The sequence below is a fragment of the Thamnophis sirtalis genome, unplaced genomic scaffold (assembly GCF_051295495.1).
Source record: "Thamnophis sirtalis isolate CommonGarterSnake01/CBP01778 unplaced genomic scaffold, rThaSir2_p1.2 scaffold_11, whole genome shotgun sequence".
NCBI classification, from domain to species: domain Eukaryota; kingdom Metazoa; phylum Chordata; class Lepidosauria; order Squamata; family Natricidae; genus Thamnophis; species Thamnophis sirtalis.
The window spans coordinates 43,809,012-43,826,628 of NW_028261391.1; the positions used below are offsets into that span (position 1 = coordinate 43,809,012).

The window sequence follows — 17,617 nt, forward strand, 5'->3', positions numbered from 1 at the left end:
CGGCTGCCCTCCCTGGCGAGCCACAGATACACACGCTACCCACGGCAGCGTCATCTTTAAAGTCAAACCAACCAGCTTCTCCAAACAAACCACACGCGCCATAGAAAGCGGCCATCCCTTCTTACCAGGCTGACTTCCAGCCTGACAGGCGGCGTAGCCAATGACCGTTCCCTTTTCCGACGTACAAGCGCGTTCGACGGAAAGATGCCCAATGGAGTGAGGAGAGAACAAAAGGTCAAAGGGGCATCGCCAAATACCTTTTTTTGATAGGCGAGGCTCAAGGCCGGCCTTTGCCAACCGACCAATTCACGTCGGCCTAGGGCGGCGCGAACACGGACCGCGACCAATCCGCAGTGCCAGTAGGCGGGATGGACTGAGCGGGAGCCGCAGGAACGAGTGGGGTATCCCGTAACCGACTCGACGGAGGCGCCATGGAGCTGGGGGCAGGCGGCGCGGCGGGGCCCGGTCAGCGGGGCGCGGCGGCGCCGGGCCGCCTGCTCCTCTTGCTGTTGGGCGGGGATGGCGGGGGAGGGTCGGGTTGGGTGTGGCCGTGGCCCTCGGGGGGCGGCGGGGAGGGGGGGACAGGAACGGACACGGAAACCGGCCGGGAGCCGGACTACGAGGCCCTGCCCCGCGGCTCCGCCGCTTCCACCCACATGCTCGCAGGGGCTGTGGCTGGGGTGCTGGAGCACAGCGTTATGTACCCGGTGGACTGTGTCAAGGTGAGGAGAGGCGGCGAGCCGCGTTGGTGCCTCCGAGGGGCGGCGGGACGGGCAGGGAGCAGGGACAGGTGATGTCTTCGAGGAGGGCTGGAGCAGGATCGGGCAGGGCCCCTCGGGTGTGCTCCGTGAGGTCGGACATTGACCGATTGTGGGGGGAAATCCTTCGGCTCCCTCCGAATTGCTCCAATAAGCGGCAAGGAGATGTGACAGAAGGTCAAAGGGATGCGCGTCTCGGGGTGGTTGCTATGAATTAGGCCAAGAAGAAGAGGGAGCAACAAGTAATTGTGTCTTTTGCGGTTGGCGGCGGAAGTGGCAATGGGCAGTCTTCCGAGTCCCGAACTTGAGATGACAGTTAAGAAGCATTGCCACCAACGACTGAGAAGTAGGATCTGTTTCTTCCATCTCAGATGGAACTCCCTTTTTGTCTGCAAAACGGATTGGACTCAGCCATTGCATAGGAGATCTTGGGGAGGGGGGGGGGATTGTTTGGAAGTTTATTATACGTCCAGACACCTTTCACGGAATCATATTGTCTGCAAAAAATCTCATGTAAGTAGGGAGAGAGCGCATACAGCAGAATTAAAGCAGAGACTCAAATGCTGAAGGTTTGTAAACGGGAAGTGGGTGGACAGAGTTTGGCTGGGAGAACTTATTTGAGTAAATCTCTAAACATATCTAACCTGCTCCCCCCTCCCCCCATCCCCGAACTGGCAGACAAGGATGCAAAGCCTGCAACCAGAACCTGCTGCTCGTTACCGGAATGTGCTGGAGGCTTTGTGGCGGATTGTCCGAACTGAAGGGATCTGGAGACCTATGCGTGGATTGAACATCACAGCTACGGGGGCTGGTCCTGCCCATGCCTTGTATTTCGCCTGCTACGAAAAATTGAAAAAGACACTTACCAACCTTATCCATGCTGGGGGCAATAGTCACGTGGCCAACGGTATTATCCCTTCCTGCCTCCTAACCCCATCCTGGGGTTCTAGTTGTACCAGTTGGGGCTCAGAGTGAGAGGATGCCAGATTTATTCTTATTATTCTGGCATTAGTACTCTCTGAACCCTCAAGGTTATGGACATTCTTTCATGATGCTGTATTCTGCTTGCAGCAAAACAGTATGTTAGCAGTATGAGCAATATGTGGTATTTAGGGATAAAAATGAGCAAATGAGTTTTCTGGCATGTGTTTTTGTGTCTTATGTGAGAAAGTGATATGATAGAAGAGTGACTATGATTGTTTGCATATATTTCTATTTTTTAAAACATGCATACTGATATGCTTAACATACATATGCTTGTATTTGCCTCAATGCCTCTTTCTTTTAGCAACTTAATTGAATGGAGAGAATTCCAGGCTTGCTGTAACAGGTGCTCTTCCATTCATTTAGTCAAATCTGCTTCCTAAGAATATCTTATTTCTAATGCTTCTACTTAATCTCTGATCATCAGATTGTGGTATTTTATCTCCTAAAATCTAAGACAAAACTCATCATCCCCTGCATCTTGTTGACATTTTAGGAGAAAGATAGTATAGATAGCCCTCGGTTTATGATCACAATTGGGACCAGAATGTTGCAGTCATAAGTCAATTCAGACCCAATTTTATGATCATTGTTATGATGGTCGGTGAATCACCATGGTTGTTAGTACATCTGTAGTCATTAAGCAAACCCCATGGTCATAAGTGTGAACTCATTCTTTTTAATAGGCATTTTTGCTGCAAATTGGCAAAAATGGTTACAAATACAGTAGCTATCATGTGACTATGGGACATAGGTTATAAAAGCTGGTTGCCAAATGCCTGAATTGCAATTTTGTGAACATGAGAGTGGTACAATGGTTGTAAGTGCAAGGGCAGACTTTTTCAGCACTATCGTAACTTTTGAACAGTCACTGAATGAATGGTCAGAAGTCAAAGACTGTTTATAAGGATGTAAATAGTAAGTTTATGCAACACTTCAGGATCCAAAAGATGCTGCAGAGGGAAGAGTATGAAATTAGCATTTGCCTGCAACATTGTAAAGTAGCTGTACCTTCTCCTGAGTCCTATTCCTTCCTGCCCCTGCTTTTACTCTTTCTGAAACACTTGTAGAAGATCAAAACTGAAATGCTGCACAGCTTACTAATAGTAGAATAATCTTAGCTTTTGTATATTTCATATTAATTACAAAGATCTTAACTAAAATACTTAGAAGATATTCTGTTTCCTCTTTTTTCTAGTTGTAAATGGAGTTAATTTGGAGAAATATTGTATTAGAATCTTGATTATTTCTGCTGTTTAAAATTAAGGCTTCTGCATAAGCTGCTTGTCCCTTGGAAGGAATGGCTTATGTCCCTGTTTTCACATATATAATATTGTGATGGCCTAATCTGGGATGTCATTAAGACCTCATGGGTCTCATCTCAACTTTTCTTCATCTTTAACAGTCCTTGTCTTGCAGGTGCCGCAGGCTGCGTGGCAACGTTGCTTCATGATGCAGCCATGAATCCAGCGGAAGGTAATACTGTTTTTCCTGTATGCTTCATCTTTCATGAAGATATCACCAGGAAAAATTGCCTTGTTTGTGAGAAGAAAGGGGGACAGAACAATTATTTCCATAAATTTTATTTGAATGATGGATTGAATTGACTGAAAAAAATATGTTTGTTCAATTTCTGTGTCCGCTCATCTTCGTCAATGACTCTGCAGTTTACAATTTTAAAAATAAAAATAGTAAAAGAAGGAAAAAGCCCCCATTAAAAATCCAGTTCAAGATATACAAGAATAAGGTATTGGCCATTTAACATGACCCCTGGCACATTCAGAACTCCAGGCTCGGGGCATAGCCAGGTTTTTAGGAACTTGTAAAAGGCTAGCAGGGTTGGGGCCATTCTGATGGGAAGATGTTCCATGGAGCAAGGGCTGCTTTTGGAAAAGCTTGCCTCAACCCTATGATCTTGCCCTATTATAAACATGAAAAAGTGAATGAAAATTATATTGTAACATGTCTTCATGTTCCGTTCTTTCTGTAAGAAAACCGAAACTCAATTCTAATGGCCCTAAATATTTTCCACAATCTAGAAAGAGGGCATCTGGGTCTGCTGATTTAATGCAATTGTGTAAGGCTTGATAGATCGATAGTATATTCCAATACTGAGGCTTATGTGAGGACTGTATTGAATACTGAAGCATGAGAGCCTGCATGTGTGTGCGTGTGCGCATGCATGCACTGACTGCATACTGTTTATGCTGCTTTATTCATTAAAGTTTTTTTCTTTCTTTCCCACCTTTCAATATGGTCGGATTGTGGTTATCATCCATTTCCAGTGGTAAAACAAAGAATGCAGATGTACAATTCTCCCTACCAACGAGTAACAGACTGTGTGCGTGCTGTGTGGTGCAATGAAGGGGCAGGAGCTTTCTACCGAAGCTATACCACTCAGCTGACCATGAACATCCCCTTTCAGGCTATCCATTTCATGGCATATGAATCCCTACAGGAGCACCTCAACCCCCACAGACAGTACAATCCTAGTTCTCATATGGTGGCAGGTGCCTGTGCAGGTGCGATTGCAGCTGCTGCCACCACACCTTTGGACGTTTGCAAAACATTGCTGAATACACAGGAAGCCTTGGCACTGAATACCAACATCAGTGGGCACATCACAGGTATGGCTCACGCATTCAGGACGGTGTACCGCGTGGGCGGGCTAACTGCGTATTTCCGTGGGGTTCAGGCACGTGTCATCTACCAGATGCCCTCCACAGCTATTGCATGGTCTGTGTATGAGTTCTTCAAATACATCTTAACAAAGCGAAAGGAGGAACGGTTGTCCAGGAAGTGAAATGGCGTTATCGGCTTGGCTGGTGCCAAACACAGATGACAAGCAAGACTTTGGAATACTGATGCCGCCTCTTGCCTGCTGCTGCATTTTGCACAGCCCATTGTTCTCTCAATGGAACGTATACAGCAAACAGCAACTTCACCTGCTTTTAGCTTATCATTTAACAAACATGCCCCAGGTGTTGGATACAGATAAAGACCAGGGTGGAATTACTGTGAGCATATTGGAAATTGGGGTGATAGCCTGCATTCTGAGAAATGATTGCAGGTAAGAATTAGTAGAGGCAGAAGAAGTGTTAGCTAAGCTGTTGTCTATCAGCACTCACACAGACCTCATGCTCTTTGAGAAGGCTTTGATTGTTGTGGCCCTTGGCACTTCCAATAAAGTCTGCTTTATTGTCCTAGGCCTTGTCTCTTTCTTACCAGATGTTTCTGAGCATTTCTTTATGGAAAAGGGTGGGGAACTTGCAGCTTTCCTGATGGTGTCAGATTCCAACATTAATTAGTCCCAGCAAACCTTTCCTTCTTATAGATAAGGTAGATTCATTGCACTTGTATGACAGGAATTGTTTTGTCTTCTGATCCGAAGAGGTGGAAGATAAGTAAGATTCCCTTTCATAGTGCTGAATGTTGTATGATGTACATTGAAGATCCAAGAAAAGTCTGTTCTCTGTTGGATGCTACTCATAAAGCATTTGTGACTTTTCAACACTTAGCATAGTCTATTCAGCACTATTGCCCTTCCACTTAATCTCAGTATGTATGAGAATAGTGAAAAGAGACACTGTCTGCTTTAACTTGTGACCTTCAACTGATTTGTTAGGCTACTCAAAATTACACTGTGAAAAAGTTATATAATACATATAGGAATGGAATAATTTGTTCACATGCATATACACAAGTTCTGATATGGAAGAACAGATGGGTACCAAGCTGCAATTGAAGAACAGGGACAAGTGCTCTTGTAGAACATGTTTCTCCATTAACACTTGTAAAATATGCTGCTCTGCATTAGCTTGTATTTGTAACAATAAGGCCTTTTTCTGTCTCCACCAATGAAATAGGAATTTAATAGAGGGGATAGTAATTCTGTAATTGTTAACGTTTAACATGGAGTGCCATAGTAAGAACAAACTTCAAAGTTACAGAACTTTTGATGGTGATAAATGCATTTGTCATTATTAGAAATTGTGATTAGCTTTCCTTCATCTCAAGGCTTAGAAGCTGACTTTTACCATATATAGAGACTATACAGAGGCAATAAATGTAGCAATGCAGTTAAGGCAGTGTTTTTTAGTATGTTAATAGTTCTGTTAAAATGCAATATAAATCTTTGTATAGTATTGCTCTCTATCTGCTTCAGATGAGTATATTCCAGCTTTACATTCTTAGCAATGTATCAATAGCTGTAAAGGAAGGGACATTCCTGAGTCATAATTGGAACCAAAGTAGGAAGAAAATATTTTCCCCTTGAAATGTCCTTTTGTTCATGCATAACTGCCTTGCTGCATTTTAATTGATCTATGGACTTATCTTTTAGCCTTTGCTAGAGAGTTTTGTCCTAGGAAATGTCACCACTTGGGAACACATGCAATGATATATACACTCTTACTGTAGTAATATATTGTTAGGAAAATGCATTTTGCATTTGTTCTTAGCTTCTGCTTTACTTTGGTATCACCCTCCCTCATAGGAATTAATTTTATGGTGTTTCCTGTGTCCCTGCATATCTTAAGATGATTCTATAGCTATTTGAGAGATCTGGAAATTGCAATCACAGCACATCTGGATGACACTGGATCAGATTAGAAAAGATTAGGAGAACGAGTGAAAATGGAAATGATTTATCTCATCTACAGTTGACTTTATCCACACTCCCTGCTAATATCATCTAACAAATTAATAGGGATGGGGATAGGAGTTCCCTCTCCCTGTCATAAAGCTTGGGTAAAATAATTCCTTTCTTATCAGAGATCTCTCTAAATAAAGATATGAATCTTTAAAAGTTAAAGGATGATACCATGTGTGCAGCCGCCAGATGCACTCAAGAACTTTTTGTTTGGCTGCTCATAAGTTGAGCCACTTTCTGTTGTGGTTGTGAAACAATGACAATAAATATCTTTACATATTTCCACAGCTACACGTTCTTATCTGCCTAGTCTTTCCAAATGTGGGCCCAAGGTAAGGATCATTTCCCACCTCTCTTTTCCACTTCTCTGATTTCAGGTATTGGAATATTCATGCAGCAATAGAGTAAGGCTGGATTTTGGAACTTAAGTGTGAATACGTTATAATGTATGAATATTCTGAGAATAAAGGATTATGGAAAGAGCAGTAGGCAGTTTTGGTATCAACAGCTAGCTGATAAGGGAACATGAAGGCCTTCCCAGATGCATGTTGATAGGTCATCAGGACTGAAATTGGTGATCGTAATATTTTTATATATATTATATATTTGAAGATTTAATCAGATAGAAGCCAATTGGGTATCAATTGTCACTGATCTTCATTCTATTTACTCTTGAAAGGAATATCCTTCTCCACCATTGATATGTGGAGTCATTAGGGCTCTCTGAGCTTGGTTACTCAATTGCAGAAGTTTCATTATTTGGCTAGATAACATCATCATGACACTGATGATGTTGCCTAGTTAGTTAAACATTAGGAAGCAAACAACCAAGCTCTAAGAGCACCAATGTTCCACAGTTCAGTTCAGCCCTGAACTACATCTATCCTCTTCTATTGGAATTATGTGATATATTTAGCATCAGGATAATTATTCCTGCTGTAATAATTATAGTAGTAGGCTTAAAGAGCACAAAATACAAAATATTATCTGCTGGATACTATATTTCCATTATTGCTAATTTGGTTGGTTGATTTATTTTATTGAAATACATCCTAAATGTAGAACCACTCTTCTGTGGTGGGGCAGAAAGGGGAAATGTTAGTTGTGTGCTACATGACAAATGAAATAACAGTCTCCTCTGCTTAAGGAGAGAACACAATCAATCAATCAGAATAGAGCTGGATGGGACCTTGCAGGTCTTCTAGACCAACCCCCTGCTCAAGAAGGAGACCCTGTAGGATTTGAGACAAGTAGCTGTCCAGTCTCTTCTTTAAAATCTCCAGTGAGGAAGCACCCACAATTTCTGAAGGCAAGCTGTTCCACTGGTTAATTGTTCTCATTTAATTGTTAATTGTTCTTGATTAAAGCCAGACATGATTATTTTTGGCTATAATGCTTAATTCCCTATAACCCATAATTTCTTTGAATAAAAAAAATAGGAAGAAGTTCTGTACTGCTGAAAGTAAATCTACTCTAGCAACGAAACCGTTTAAAATGCAGTTATTACACCAGCCAATAGGTGGGGATAGTGCCAAAGGAGCCGTTCCCATCTTCCTTCTTTGTGCTCTGCCTGGAGAATACAATACTTGTATCGCCACTGTCTGGGTTGATGGAATCACGAAAGAGCCGTCCTTTCAAGGCGCAGGGCGATGGATTTTTACGCCAAGAAAAATCTGAATTGCTGCTGCTGCTGCTCCATTATCTAACATCTATCTATGAGTTGCTAAGGAAACCACTGAGCTGGATTGAAAGGAAGCCGACATGAGCACTGGAGCCTAGTGGCAGTAAAGTTATTCTATCTAGCCTTTCCTTAGAACGTGGGACACGAGATCACAAATTCTCGCTACCGATACCATATTATTCATGGATGGTGGGAGAAGGTGATTGTTCTCTGGTTCCACAAAGGGGATCTTCTACAAAATGTTGCATTGCTTGCATTAAGGCTATTCCATGTACTTGCTGATTGCCAATCAAAGTTCTCGGAGGGCTATTACAGAGCTTCCCCTTAGCTCATCATGGTTGTCCCCCCACCACCAGCTTCCCATGTATTTATTTACATATTTTACATACATCTGTGTTTCTCCATCAAGAAGGGTGATACTTCTAAGAGATGGAAGTCTTGAAGAGATTATTATCTTCTCTTAGATAATGAAAAATAGATGAATCAATCAATCTTTTTTTTTCCAGGAGGGAAGTGAGAAGCAGGCCCCAGCCCTGCATGCCATAATGCCATAATGATAGGAACTGGGACCATCTAATGAAGCTGGATGAAAGGAAATTCAGCACAGCTAATATAATCTCTGTTCTACAGTTCCTAGTCAAGCTGTAAGATTCATTGCCAGAGGGTATAATGATGGCTACCCAATTATGAAGATTTTACTGTAAATAAGAATTGGACAGTGTCATGGGCAAGGCTCTCTTGCTAGTACAGGTAGTCCTCGAGTTACGACCACAAGTGAGCCCAAAATGTATGTTGCTAAATGAAACATTTGTTCAGTGAGTTTGTCCCATTTTACGTCTTTTCTTGACACAGTTGTTAAGTGAAGCATTGCATTTAAGTTAGTAACATTGTTGCAAAGTGAATCTGGCTTCCCCATTGACTTTGCTTGTCAGAAGATTGCAAAAGATCACATGACCTTAGGACACAGCAGCCATCATAAATATGACCCAGTTGCCAACCTTCGGAATTTTGAATCATGTGACCCAGGGGATGCTGCAATATGTTGTAAGTGGGGAAAATGGTGATAGGTCACTTTTTTGGTGTCAATGTAAGTTTGGACACTAAATGAACTGTTGTAAATCAAGGACTACCTGTAGTCTTTATGGATAAATCCTGCCCCCAGTGAGCTTTTCACACAGGTGAGTTTGTGATAGGTATGCATTTTCTTAGCCCCATCCACGTAAGGCAGCCTCTAAGACTAAGCCATCTCTGACCTGTGATTAAAGCTTTTCTTCCTGCTCATGAAACAGACAATCCAACTATGGCATTTTTCTCCTTTCCTGGAGGGCGTGTGTTCTGTTGTGGTCCAGTGGATTAGCATTTCCCTGGACTTCGCATTTTAGCTACAACTTTGCTACTCCTTGGCCCTATCTTTTACAAAATGGATCTGCCATGTCAATTATCTTCCTTCTCTTCTCTCCCCTCCTTTTCCAGATATGTTAAAGATCAATGGTAAAATGTCAAGTCAGATTAAAGAGAGAGTGGAAATGGGGAGGCAAAACTGCCAGCGGTAGTGTTACTTCTTTCTCTTCTCTTGCTCAGCTGCAAGAGGTGACCAAAAGAGAGAGGGAGACTGGGAGTTTCATGACGTTATAGTTTTGAACTGAATTTTGATCTGAACTTGATCTTGAACCTCCACTCTGAAGAACACAGATCCCAATACCAATTGTGTGTATGTGCATTTTTGAGTTAGTTGTGACTTTTTTTTAAAAAAGGTTAGTTTTGACTTTTATGACTGCCTGGATGGGTTCCTGAATTATTCTTTGCAAATCTTCAGAATTGGTTTGACATTGCCTTCTTCCTAGGGCTGAGAGAAAGTTACTGGTCCATGTCAGCCAGTTCACTGTGCCTAAAACAAGATTACAACTCATGGTCTTCCAATGTCTAGGATTCTACCCCAGATATTTGCTTTACAATCTCTTTCAGAAGAAACTGGATATAGCTTGAAAACATTGCTGCAAAAAGAGTTGGTATGCTCTGAAAAGCAACCTTTTCAGAACCTGAATGGCAGGGTGCTACGATGTGCTTTGAGTAGCAGGATACTATGGTTATGAGAATTGGGAAAAGAAGTGCAAACTGGACCAAATGGACTTTTGATCTGATCCTATGTTCTAATTATGACAGACCAATCAATCAATAACAGATCAATGAGGACTGAGAGAACATTTCTACACAAACTAATTCATTGAAATCTGGTGCCATAAAGGTTGGTTGCTTGTGTGCCATCTAGTCATAGCTGCTCATTAGTGAAGCATCTTTCTCTTTTCCCTGAACATCCAAGAATCTCAAGGATTTATAACTACAGTTACTGGCATCCCAGGGGTTCCCTTCAGGCCTTCTTCGCCAAAGGGATTGCAGATTCAATTCATCTGGAGGGAACTAGGCTGCCTTAACATTTTAATATAAATGTTTAAAATTTGTGGAGCCTTTCAGATCCATTTGGTAGTGGAATGCAATTTAATTTGTAATTCAATTTTCCCTCTAGTGGCAAACACTAATGAGATTATTAAATATTAGGCAAAATCAATGAATGACAGGTCAGGTGATAGACAATTATTCTTATATCTTTTACATTGCATTGCTTGATCATTGTAGTTGTGTGTATTTACTGCAGCGGGTATTTTTTTGAAGAGTGGGAGCAAAATTTAAGAATAGATAAAAAGCTCAGTGGCTAAGACACTGAGCTTTTCGATCAGAAAGGTCGGCAGTTCGGCAGTTTGAATTCCTAGTGCCATGTAACAGAGTGAGCTTCCGTTGCTTGTCCCAGCTTCCTCAACCTAGCAGTTCTAAAGCATGTAAAATGCAAGTAGAAAAAATAGGAACCACCTTTGGTGGGAAGGTAACAGTGTTCCGTGCACCTTCGGTATTTAGTCATGCCGGCCACATGACCACAGAGACATCTTTGGACAGCCCTGGCTCTTCGGCTTTGAAATGGAGATAAGCACCACCCTCTAGAGTCAGGAACGACTAGCACATATGTGCGAGGGGAACCTTTACCTTTATACTTCAGAAGTTGGTTACCCCAGCACCTTTACTGAAAAATATCACTTGGAATGGACATAATACAATGTATCTTGCATTGCATAATACATATCAGAGGTGGTATTCAGCAGGTTCTGACCAGTTCTGGAGAACCAGTAGCAGAAATTTTGAGTAGTTTGGAAAACCAGTAAATACCACCTCAGCCTGGCCCTGCCCCCATCTATTCTATGCCTCCTAAGTCCCAGCTGATCAGGAGGGAATGGAGATTTTACAGTAGCCTTCCCCTGCCACGCCCACCAAGCCACGGCCACATAACCAGTAGTAAAAAAAATTTAATCCCATCACTGATACATATGCATCTTATGTATATGTATTGTATTACATATGTATCTTATGCATATGTATTGTATTACATATGTATCTTATATATGTAATACAATACATATGTATCTTCCATAATTCATTCAAATGTAATTTAGCTCCCAATTTAAAAAGCGGCAACAATGCCTATACATATTTTTCTTTTCTGTTCCATCGTGTCCGATTCTTGGAGACTGCCAGGACAAGTCCCTGCAGTTTTCTTGGTAAGGATTTTCAGAAGTGGTTTGCCATTGCCTCCTTCCTAGAGCTTAGGGAAAGTGGTTGGCCAGCTGCTTCATGTCTAAATCAGGAGCAAAGTCCAGGTTTGTAGCCTAATGTCTTAACCATTACACCTGGCTTATCTGTATTGAGTTACAGGTAGGCATTCAAGACTTTCTGGTACAGCTGAAAGAAAACTTGGTCATCAGATCCAAGCTAATGGCTGCCTCCCCATCTCCTTCTGAATCAGCTGGACCATTCTTGCCCCTGGTCATTTGATTTGTGTCTCCCAATGGCAGGATTGGAGCAATGCTACATGGAGACCTTAAGGCCAGGTGGGAAAGGTGAGAGCTCCTTCCTGATTATTTGTAGAGCTGAAACTCAACCTTAGAATGCACATTAGAGAGTCTTTATTGTTATAGTACCTGCACAACCCCTTTCCATCCTTCTGAAAATGTAGGAGGCAAATCAGAGGATTGGAGAGAGGAGCAGAATAGATAGGTAACGCGTGTTTGCTTCCATGGCCTCCGTATCTCTTTCCCCTTCAGTACCTTTTCCGTTTCAAATCTTAATCTAAGCGAAATTGGGAATTGAACGGTGTCCCTTCGCCCTATCTGCTCTCGGCCTGTAGGCTTAAAAGGGAGATCGGGACAAAACTGTTTGCGCGTCCGAGCCCAGCGTGGCGACAGAGCAGGCCGTCAATCTCGTGCCTTTGTCCCGCTTCCCAATTCTCTAAATGCCGCTTCTCAGCCCCTTCCCGGCTCTTCCTCTCCCGGCCCTTTAGCCACAATGGACTTCTCTGAGCAGCTCGCCGGCGTCTTGCCCGGGACAAGGGAATGACAGTGGACCGCTGCCCAAAGGGCTGGAAGAGGAAACTTCTGACTCCGGAGAGCCGGCATCCACCCATCAGTAGCAGCAACGACAAAGCACATCCCCATTTGGTACCGTTAAACGAAGGTGTTGCTGCGGGCGTTGGTTCAGAAGCTTCGGATTGGACTCGACCACCGCTCACCAAAGCCGGCGGGCTTCTGCGGCGCCGCTTGAATACGAGTTCCTCCACTTTCAGTCGCCTTTCGCGGTGTTAATGCAAGATTACTCTGGTTTAAGATTAGCTAACACGAAAAGGGAGAATTGGGATGGTGGTGGTCATGCAGGTGAATTCACCCCCAGGAAAGTGCTACTCTCCGTGAACCTGCCTCTCATTTAGGCGGCTCGAAGCAGGACATCTGCCCTAGCAAAGCGGAAAGGATGGAGTGGGGGCGAGACAACGGTGTATTAACCATGAAGCAGATTAAACATGTGTTTAGGGCACTCAGGCCCAAAGGGGCACCACGAAATTGAGGGAAAAAACCCCAATGAAGATTTGTACAGCATGTACAGAGGAGGGAGGCACACCAAGATTTGTCAGGGCTTAGGGCACCAGTGAGCTTTCACCCGCCACTGGTTGATTCGCCATCAGGGCGCATCGTTAAAGTGTTGTGGAACTACAATTCCCACCAAGAGTGACTCAAGACATCGTAGGGGTCAAATACATTGGGGTGGGAGACCCGCGCTGTCTAAGCATCTGCCTATACCCGCTTTCTCATATCATCCCCCGATCCGGACAGTGAGGTGCCCTGGGCTTGGCATTAGGGCTTCCGAATTACAGGATAGTCAGGAGGTGGGAGGCTAAGCCTGCGCAAAGTCAAGGCTGGCACCGACTTATTCGCTCTTTCTGGGGTGGAAGCGGGCCAGGCCGGCCCCGCATTTGCGCCTCCTCCATCCTTCGGCGCCACAGCAAAGGCAGATCTCGATATTGCACCTGATTTATTATTGGATCCTTAAAACACCTGGCAGTGTGGCTACATCGATACATTTAATACACTGATAGCGGGAGGGAAGGCGAGGGAGGCGTCCTTGGCTTTGTATAAGCGAAGCTGCTTTGGGCAGCGCCTGGCCTCTCTTGCCCCACTGCAGTTCAGGCGCAGAGCCTGGAGACTCCCGGGTTGCCCCTGATCCTGCCCGCTCCAAAAGCTTCGGGGCCGTTGTGTGGAGGCCGGTGGGGGGGGGGAGGCTCTCCCTAAGGGGAGTCCAAATGGAGAATCTGTTCTTGTCGATCGCGGCGATCCAGGTTAGCTCCGAGAGCGAACGAAGTGCTGGAGCCCAGCCGCAGATCAAGCTACGCCCGGAGGTCGCTTCTTCGGCCGTCGCTCACTTTCTCCCCAAAGGGTCCCAGCGCGGCCCCCGAGTGTCTGCGGAGGAGCAGCGACCCTCCGGTCGGCGGTGTTCGAGGAGCAGCGCCGCCTACCAGGCCCTGATGCCCTGAGTGCAGGAGGAGCCGGGGGCCCCCTGGTGCAAGGGCTGAGCTCCGCCGGGGAAGCCGCCCATGCTTACATAGGGCCCCGGCGAGGGCTGCACCGAGGGGCCCAGGCTGTTGCCCGAGGGGTAGCTGCAGCTGTAGCCGGCGCCGTAGGCTGCACCGCTGGAACCGCTGTAGGCGTAATTAGGGAAGCCGTTGTAGGCGTAGGAGGCGGCGGGAGCGTTGTAGGCCGCGCTGTAGGCCTGCGAGCCCCCCAGGCACGGCTTGCCGTCCCTCACCAATACAGGTACGGCCACTCTGCGCGGCGGAGGCGGCGGCGGAGGCACTGGAGGCTGCTGGGCCGCTCCTGCCGCTGGGCCGCCCAGTTCCAGGGCCTTGTCCTGCCGCTGCCGCTTGCATTTGTAGCGCCGGTTCTGGAACCAGATCTTGACCTGAGTGGAGGTGAGCTTGAGGCTGCTGGCCAAGAGCTCCCGCTCGGGAGCGGAAAGGTAGCGCTGTTGCTGGAAGCGTCTCTCCAGCTCGAATACCTGCGCCTGCGAGAAGAGCACCCTCGGCTTCCTCCGGCTGCGCGCCTTGGGACGCTCCGAGGCCTCCTCCTCCGCCGGCTCCTTGCCTGCAACAAGAGCGAGAGTAGAGGGGAGTGATGGAGCAAGAAGGAGCGGGGATTAAGAGCGAGGCAGCCGCCTCTGCGCGTGATTGTTGCCCCTAAGCCATAGATTTCGGTGCCGCCAACGCCTGGAGATACACCCAGTAGGAGACCCTTTTCAGACTTCTACCCACCTGCCCTTTCCAGATTTTGGCCACGAGTGTCTGCAATCTCTGCCCACACGGTAGGGCTAATGGGAATAGGGCCATCAGCTGTTCTGTGGAATGAATGAGCATGGAGGGAACCCCCCACTCTTTGGGAAGCCCCTTTTATCTTCTCCTGCGTGGGGCATGGAATTGTCCCCAAATCCCTCTTGATGCAATCAAAGAAAAGTCAGGACACAACACAGCAAATCCTTAGGTTTCCTATAAGGATTTGCTGCACAAAGTTTAGTATAAATCTCATGAAGAATCCACATCTGACTAAGGTCAGGCTTTCCACCCACCTCTGTGATTGGATTAATACGATATACCAATTTGAAACAAACCATCTTCAGGGTTAATCTCTATTTTTTATGATTTATACTCAAGACCCAATGGTTACAGACTGAAGATTCCACAAGAGGCAAGAGACTCGAAAGAATTTTTGGACTTAAAAAAAAATCAGGCAAAAATAAAAATGGAGCTGAGTGGCATTTTGACTCCATGCAACAAATGCAACAGATTAACCACTTTAGAATAAGGAGCCCAACCAGGTTAGCAATGTTGGGAGTCCGACTGCACAAAACTTTAGCCTCTGGACTTGGAAATGAGAGAGAGAGAGAGCAGTCCTTGTAGGCCCCGGAGCTGCCTGCTATTTTCCTTGCCCAGAGGAGATCAATTACTGTCTCCTCATCATTAAAAGGGACTGATTGTCTGAAAGAAGTGAGAGCTGGAAGGGTGACTTTTGCCTACTAGTTTAGAGAAGGACAATTTCAGTATATCCCCCTCTTGCTAATACAACAGCACTCTTCTCTTCCCCATCACCACGTCTAAGCCTGCCAGGCCCATTCTAAACAGATCAGGAGTAAACTGTTCTCCCCCCCCCCACTCCTGAGCAAAGTCTGGCAGCCAGATTCTCCCCTCTTTGGGTGCTCTTCCGTGAGGGCCTAGGAGAGCCTACAGCTGCCTCTAAATCTGACCTCCTATGCCCAAGCTAAGGGGGGGGGGGCTTGGGGCTCCTTGGTGATTTATCTCCCCACTCTTTGTGAAGAGCTGGGTGGCCCTGGGGGAAAGTAGAAGTGGCTTTTCTGCTTAGCTTACAGCCCAGTTTTCTAGCAAGTGACTATAATAGGGCTGACTCTCCAGATGAAGGCTACAGGGTTGCATCCCCTGCACAAAGTTAACCTGTGAGGGTTCAACTAAACCAATCTTATTTCATATTTAAAAATCACCTCCCTCCCCACACCAGCCTTTTAGGGACACAGCCGGATACATGTAAGTATTTCGACAATGGAGACATTAACTTAGAGGGCTTCCACAGCACTCAGCCTTTCCCAGCGACACACAAGACAATTTACGCTCCAAAGCAGCCTCCATCACGTCCCCATCATCTCAACCACGTCCCCACCACCCCAACAAGACGGGGGTGCTAAAGCCGAGACCACCCGAAGGACCCATAAAAGGGGGTTTAGAGCAGGCTGAAGCAAACTTGCAGAGCGAGAAGAAACACTTCGGAAAAAGCTTAGTGGGAAGATACGTCCTGCGCTCAGCATCCCGGTCTGCTCCGGGTGACAAAGGGATATTTCAGACACTCCAGAGGAGGGCAGGGCAACACGGGTGATACCGGCTCCGGGCCACTCTGGAGAAGGTCTCCTGAAGGGACATGGCCTGAGCCATGCGCGGGGTTTAGGCGGATTCTGCTACTGGCCCCAAAGCCTCTCAGGGTCGCCCCCCACCCCCCAGCGCTCCTGTACTCACCGGTTCCCGAGTCCCGCGCCGGCTCTGCCTCCTCTGCCAGGCCTTTGGGCTCGCAGGTGCCCCGCAGCACCGCCTGCACATAGCTGCCGGGGGAGAAGCCCCCATCCGCTTGACTCTTTGTCGAGGCCATGTGGGTCAAGAAGGGCTGCTGCTCCTCGCTCTCTTCGTCCTCCTCTCCCTCTGAGAAGCGGCAGCTCAGCAGGCAGGAGGCAACGGCGGCAACGGGGGCGAAAGGCGGTTCGAGGGGGCCCCCGAGACGTTGCTGCTGCTGCTGTTGCTGCTGCTGCTCCAGTTTCAGGATGTCCTTGACGGAGAAGGGGGTGGAAGTGGCAGTGGCAGGGCTGGGGAGCATCCTGGGCAGGGAGGCGGGAGGGAAGGAGACGGCCAGCCCGGCTGGGGCAGAAGGGCCGCGCCCGGGAGCAAAGCCAGGCGAAGTGGCGTCCATGCGAACGCGGCGCCGCCTCTGCCAGTCCCCGCCTCGGCGAGGACCAGCAGCCCGCTCTGGACTCGGAGCCGCCTCTTCGGCCGAGCGGGGCACGTCACGGCGAGGAGGGGCCGGGCCGGGCCCCCATTGGAAGGCGGGGAGCGGGCGCGGGAGCCGGCCCCCCGAGGAAACTTGCCCAAAGATGAACTGGCAGCCTGGAAGAGCCGGGCCGCCAAGGCTTCGGGTCAGAGGTGACCTGGCGGGCGCCTTGAGCCCGAGACCGCGGGAAGCTTGACACCACTAATACCACCGCCCGGGCACGGTTCATGGGGAGCGGGCAGAGTCGGCTGAAACAAAGAAGTCCTGTTGGCGTGATCTGGCCCTGCCGCCACTTCCCTGCCCGCCCCGAGGGTCGAGTCCGGAGATCTCCCGCTCGTCCCTCGGGAATTGGCTTGGGATCGCTTGGCTTGGCTTCCCCCAGGAGACCCGGAGGGACACGCGGAAGGAAAGGACGGGCAAGGGCGCCAGGAACCCTGTTCCCCTATCCTGCTGGGTAAGCGGGAGCTGTCTTGGAGGGTGATCGGACCGCTGCAGAAGCGGGCGGAGGATGGGCAACCCGGGCCATTCGAGAGACATTCTGGCTTATTCCGGGAAGAGGAAAGGAAGTTTCCCCGAG

At 47.0% G+C, this 17,617-nt stretch overlaps 2 protein-coding genes across 2 annotated transcripts; one reads left to right on the forward strand and one right to left on the reverse strand.

Annotated features, from left to right (window-relative positions):
• The first annotated feature begins 346 nt into the window (after nt 1–346).
• On the forward strand, nt 347–4,948 carry SLC25A28 (solute carrier family 25 member 28). Its single transcript, XM_014052114.2, has 4 exons — nt 347–722; nt 1,437–1,665; nt 3,162–3,218; nt 4,028–4,948. The coding sequence occupies exons 1-4, from the start codon at nt 432–434 to the stop codon at nt 4,543–4,545; spliced, it is 1,095 nt and encodes a 364-aa protein (XP_013907589.2). The 5' UTR covers nt 347–431; the 3' UTR covers nt 4,546–4,948.
• An 8,991-nt stretch (nt 4,949–13,939) lies between these two features.
• NKX2-3 (NK2 homeobox 3) lies at nt 13,940–16,962 on the reverse strand. Its single transcript, XM_087724951.1, has 2 exons — nt 16,518–16,962; nt 13,940–14,586 (listed from the first exon to the last, which is right to left on the reverse strand). The coding sequence occupies exons 1-2, from the start codon at nt 16,960–16,962 to the stop codon at nt 13,958–13,960; spliced, it is 1,074 nt and encodes a 357-aa protein (XP_087581077.1). The 3' UTR covers nt 13,940–13,957.
• Nucleotides 16,963–17,617: the final 655 nt, after the last annotated feature.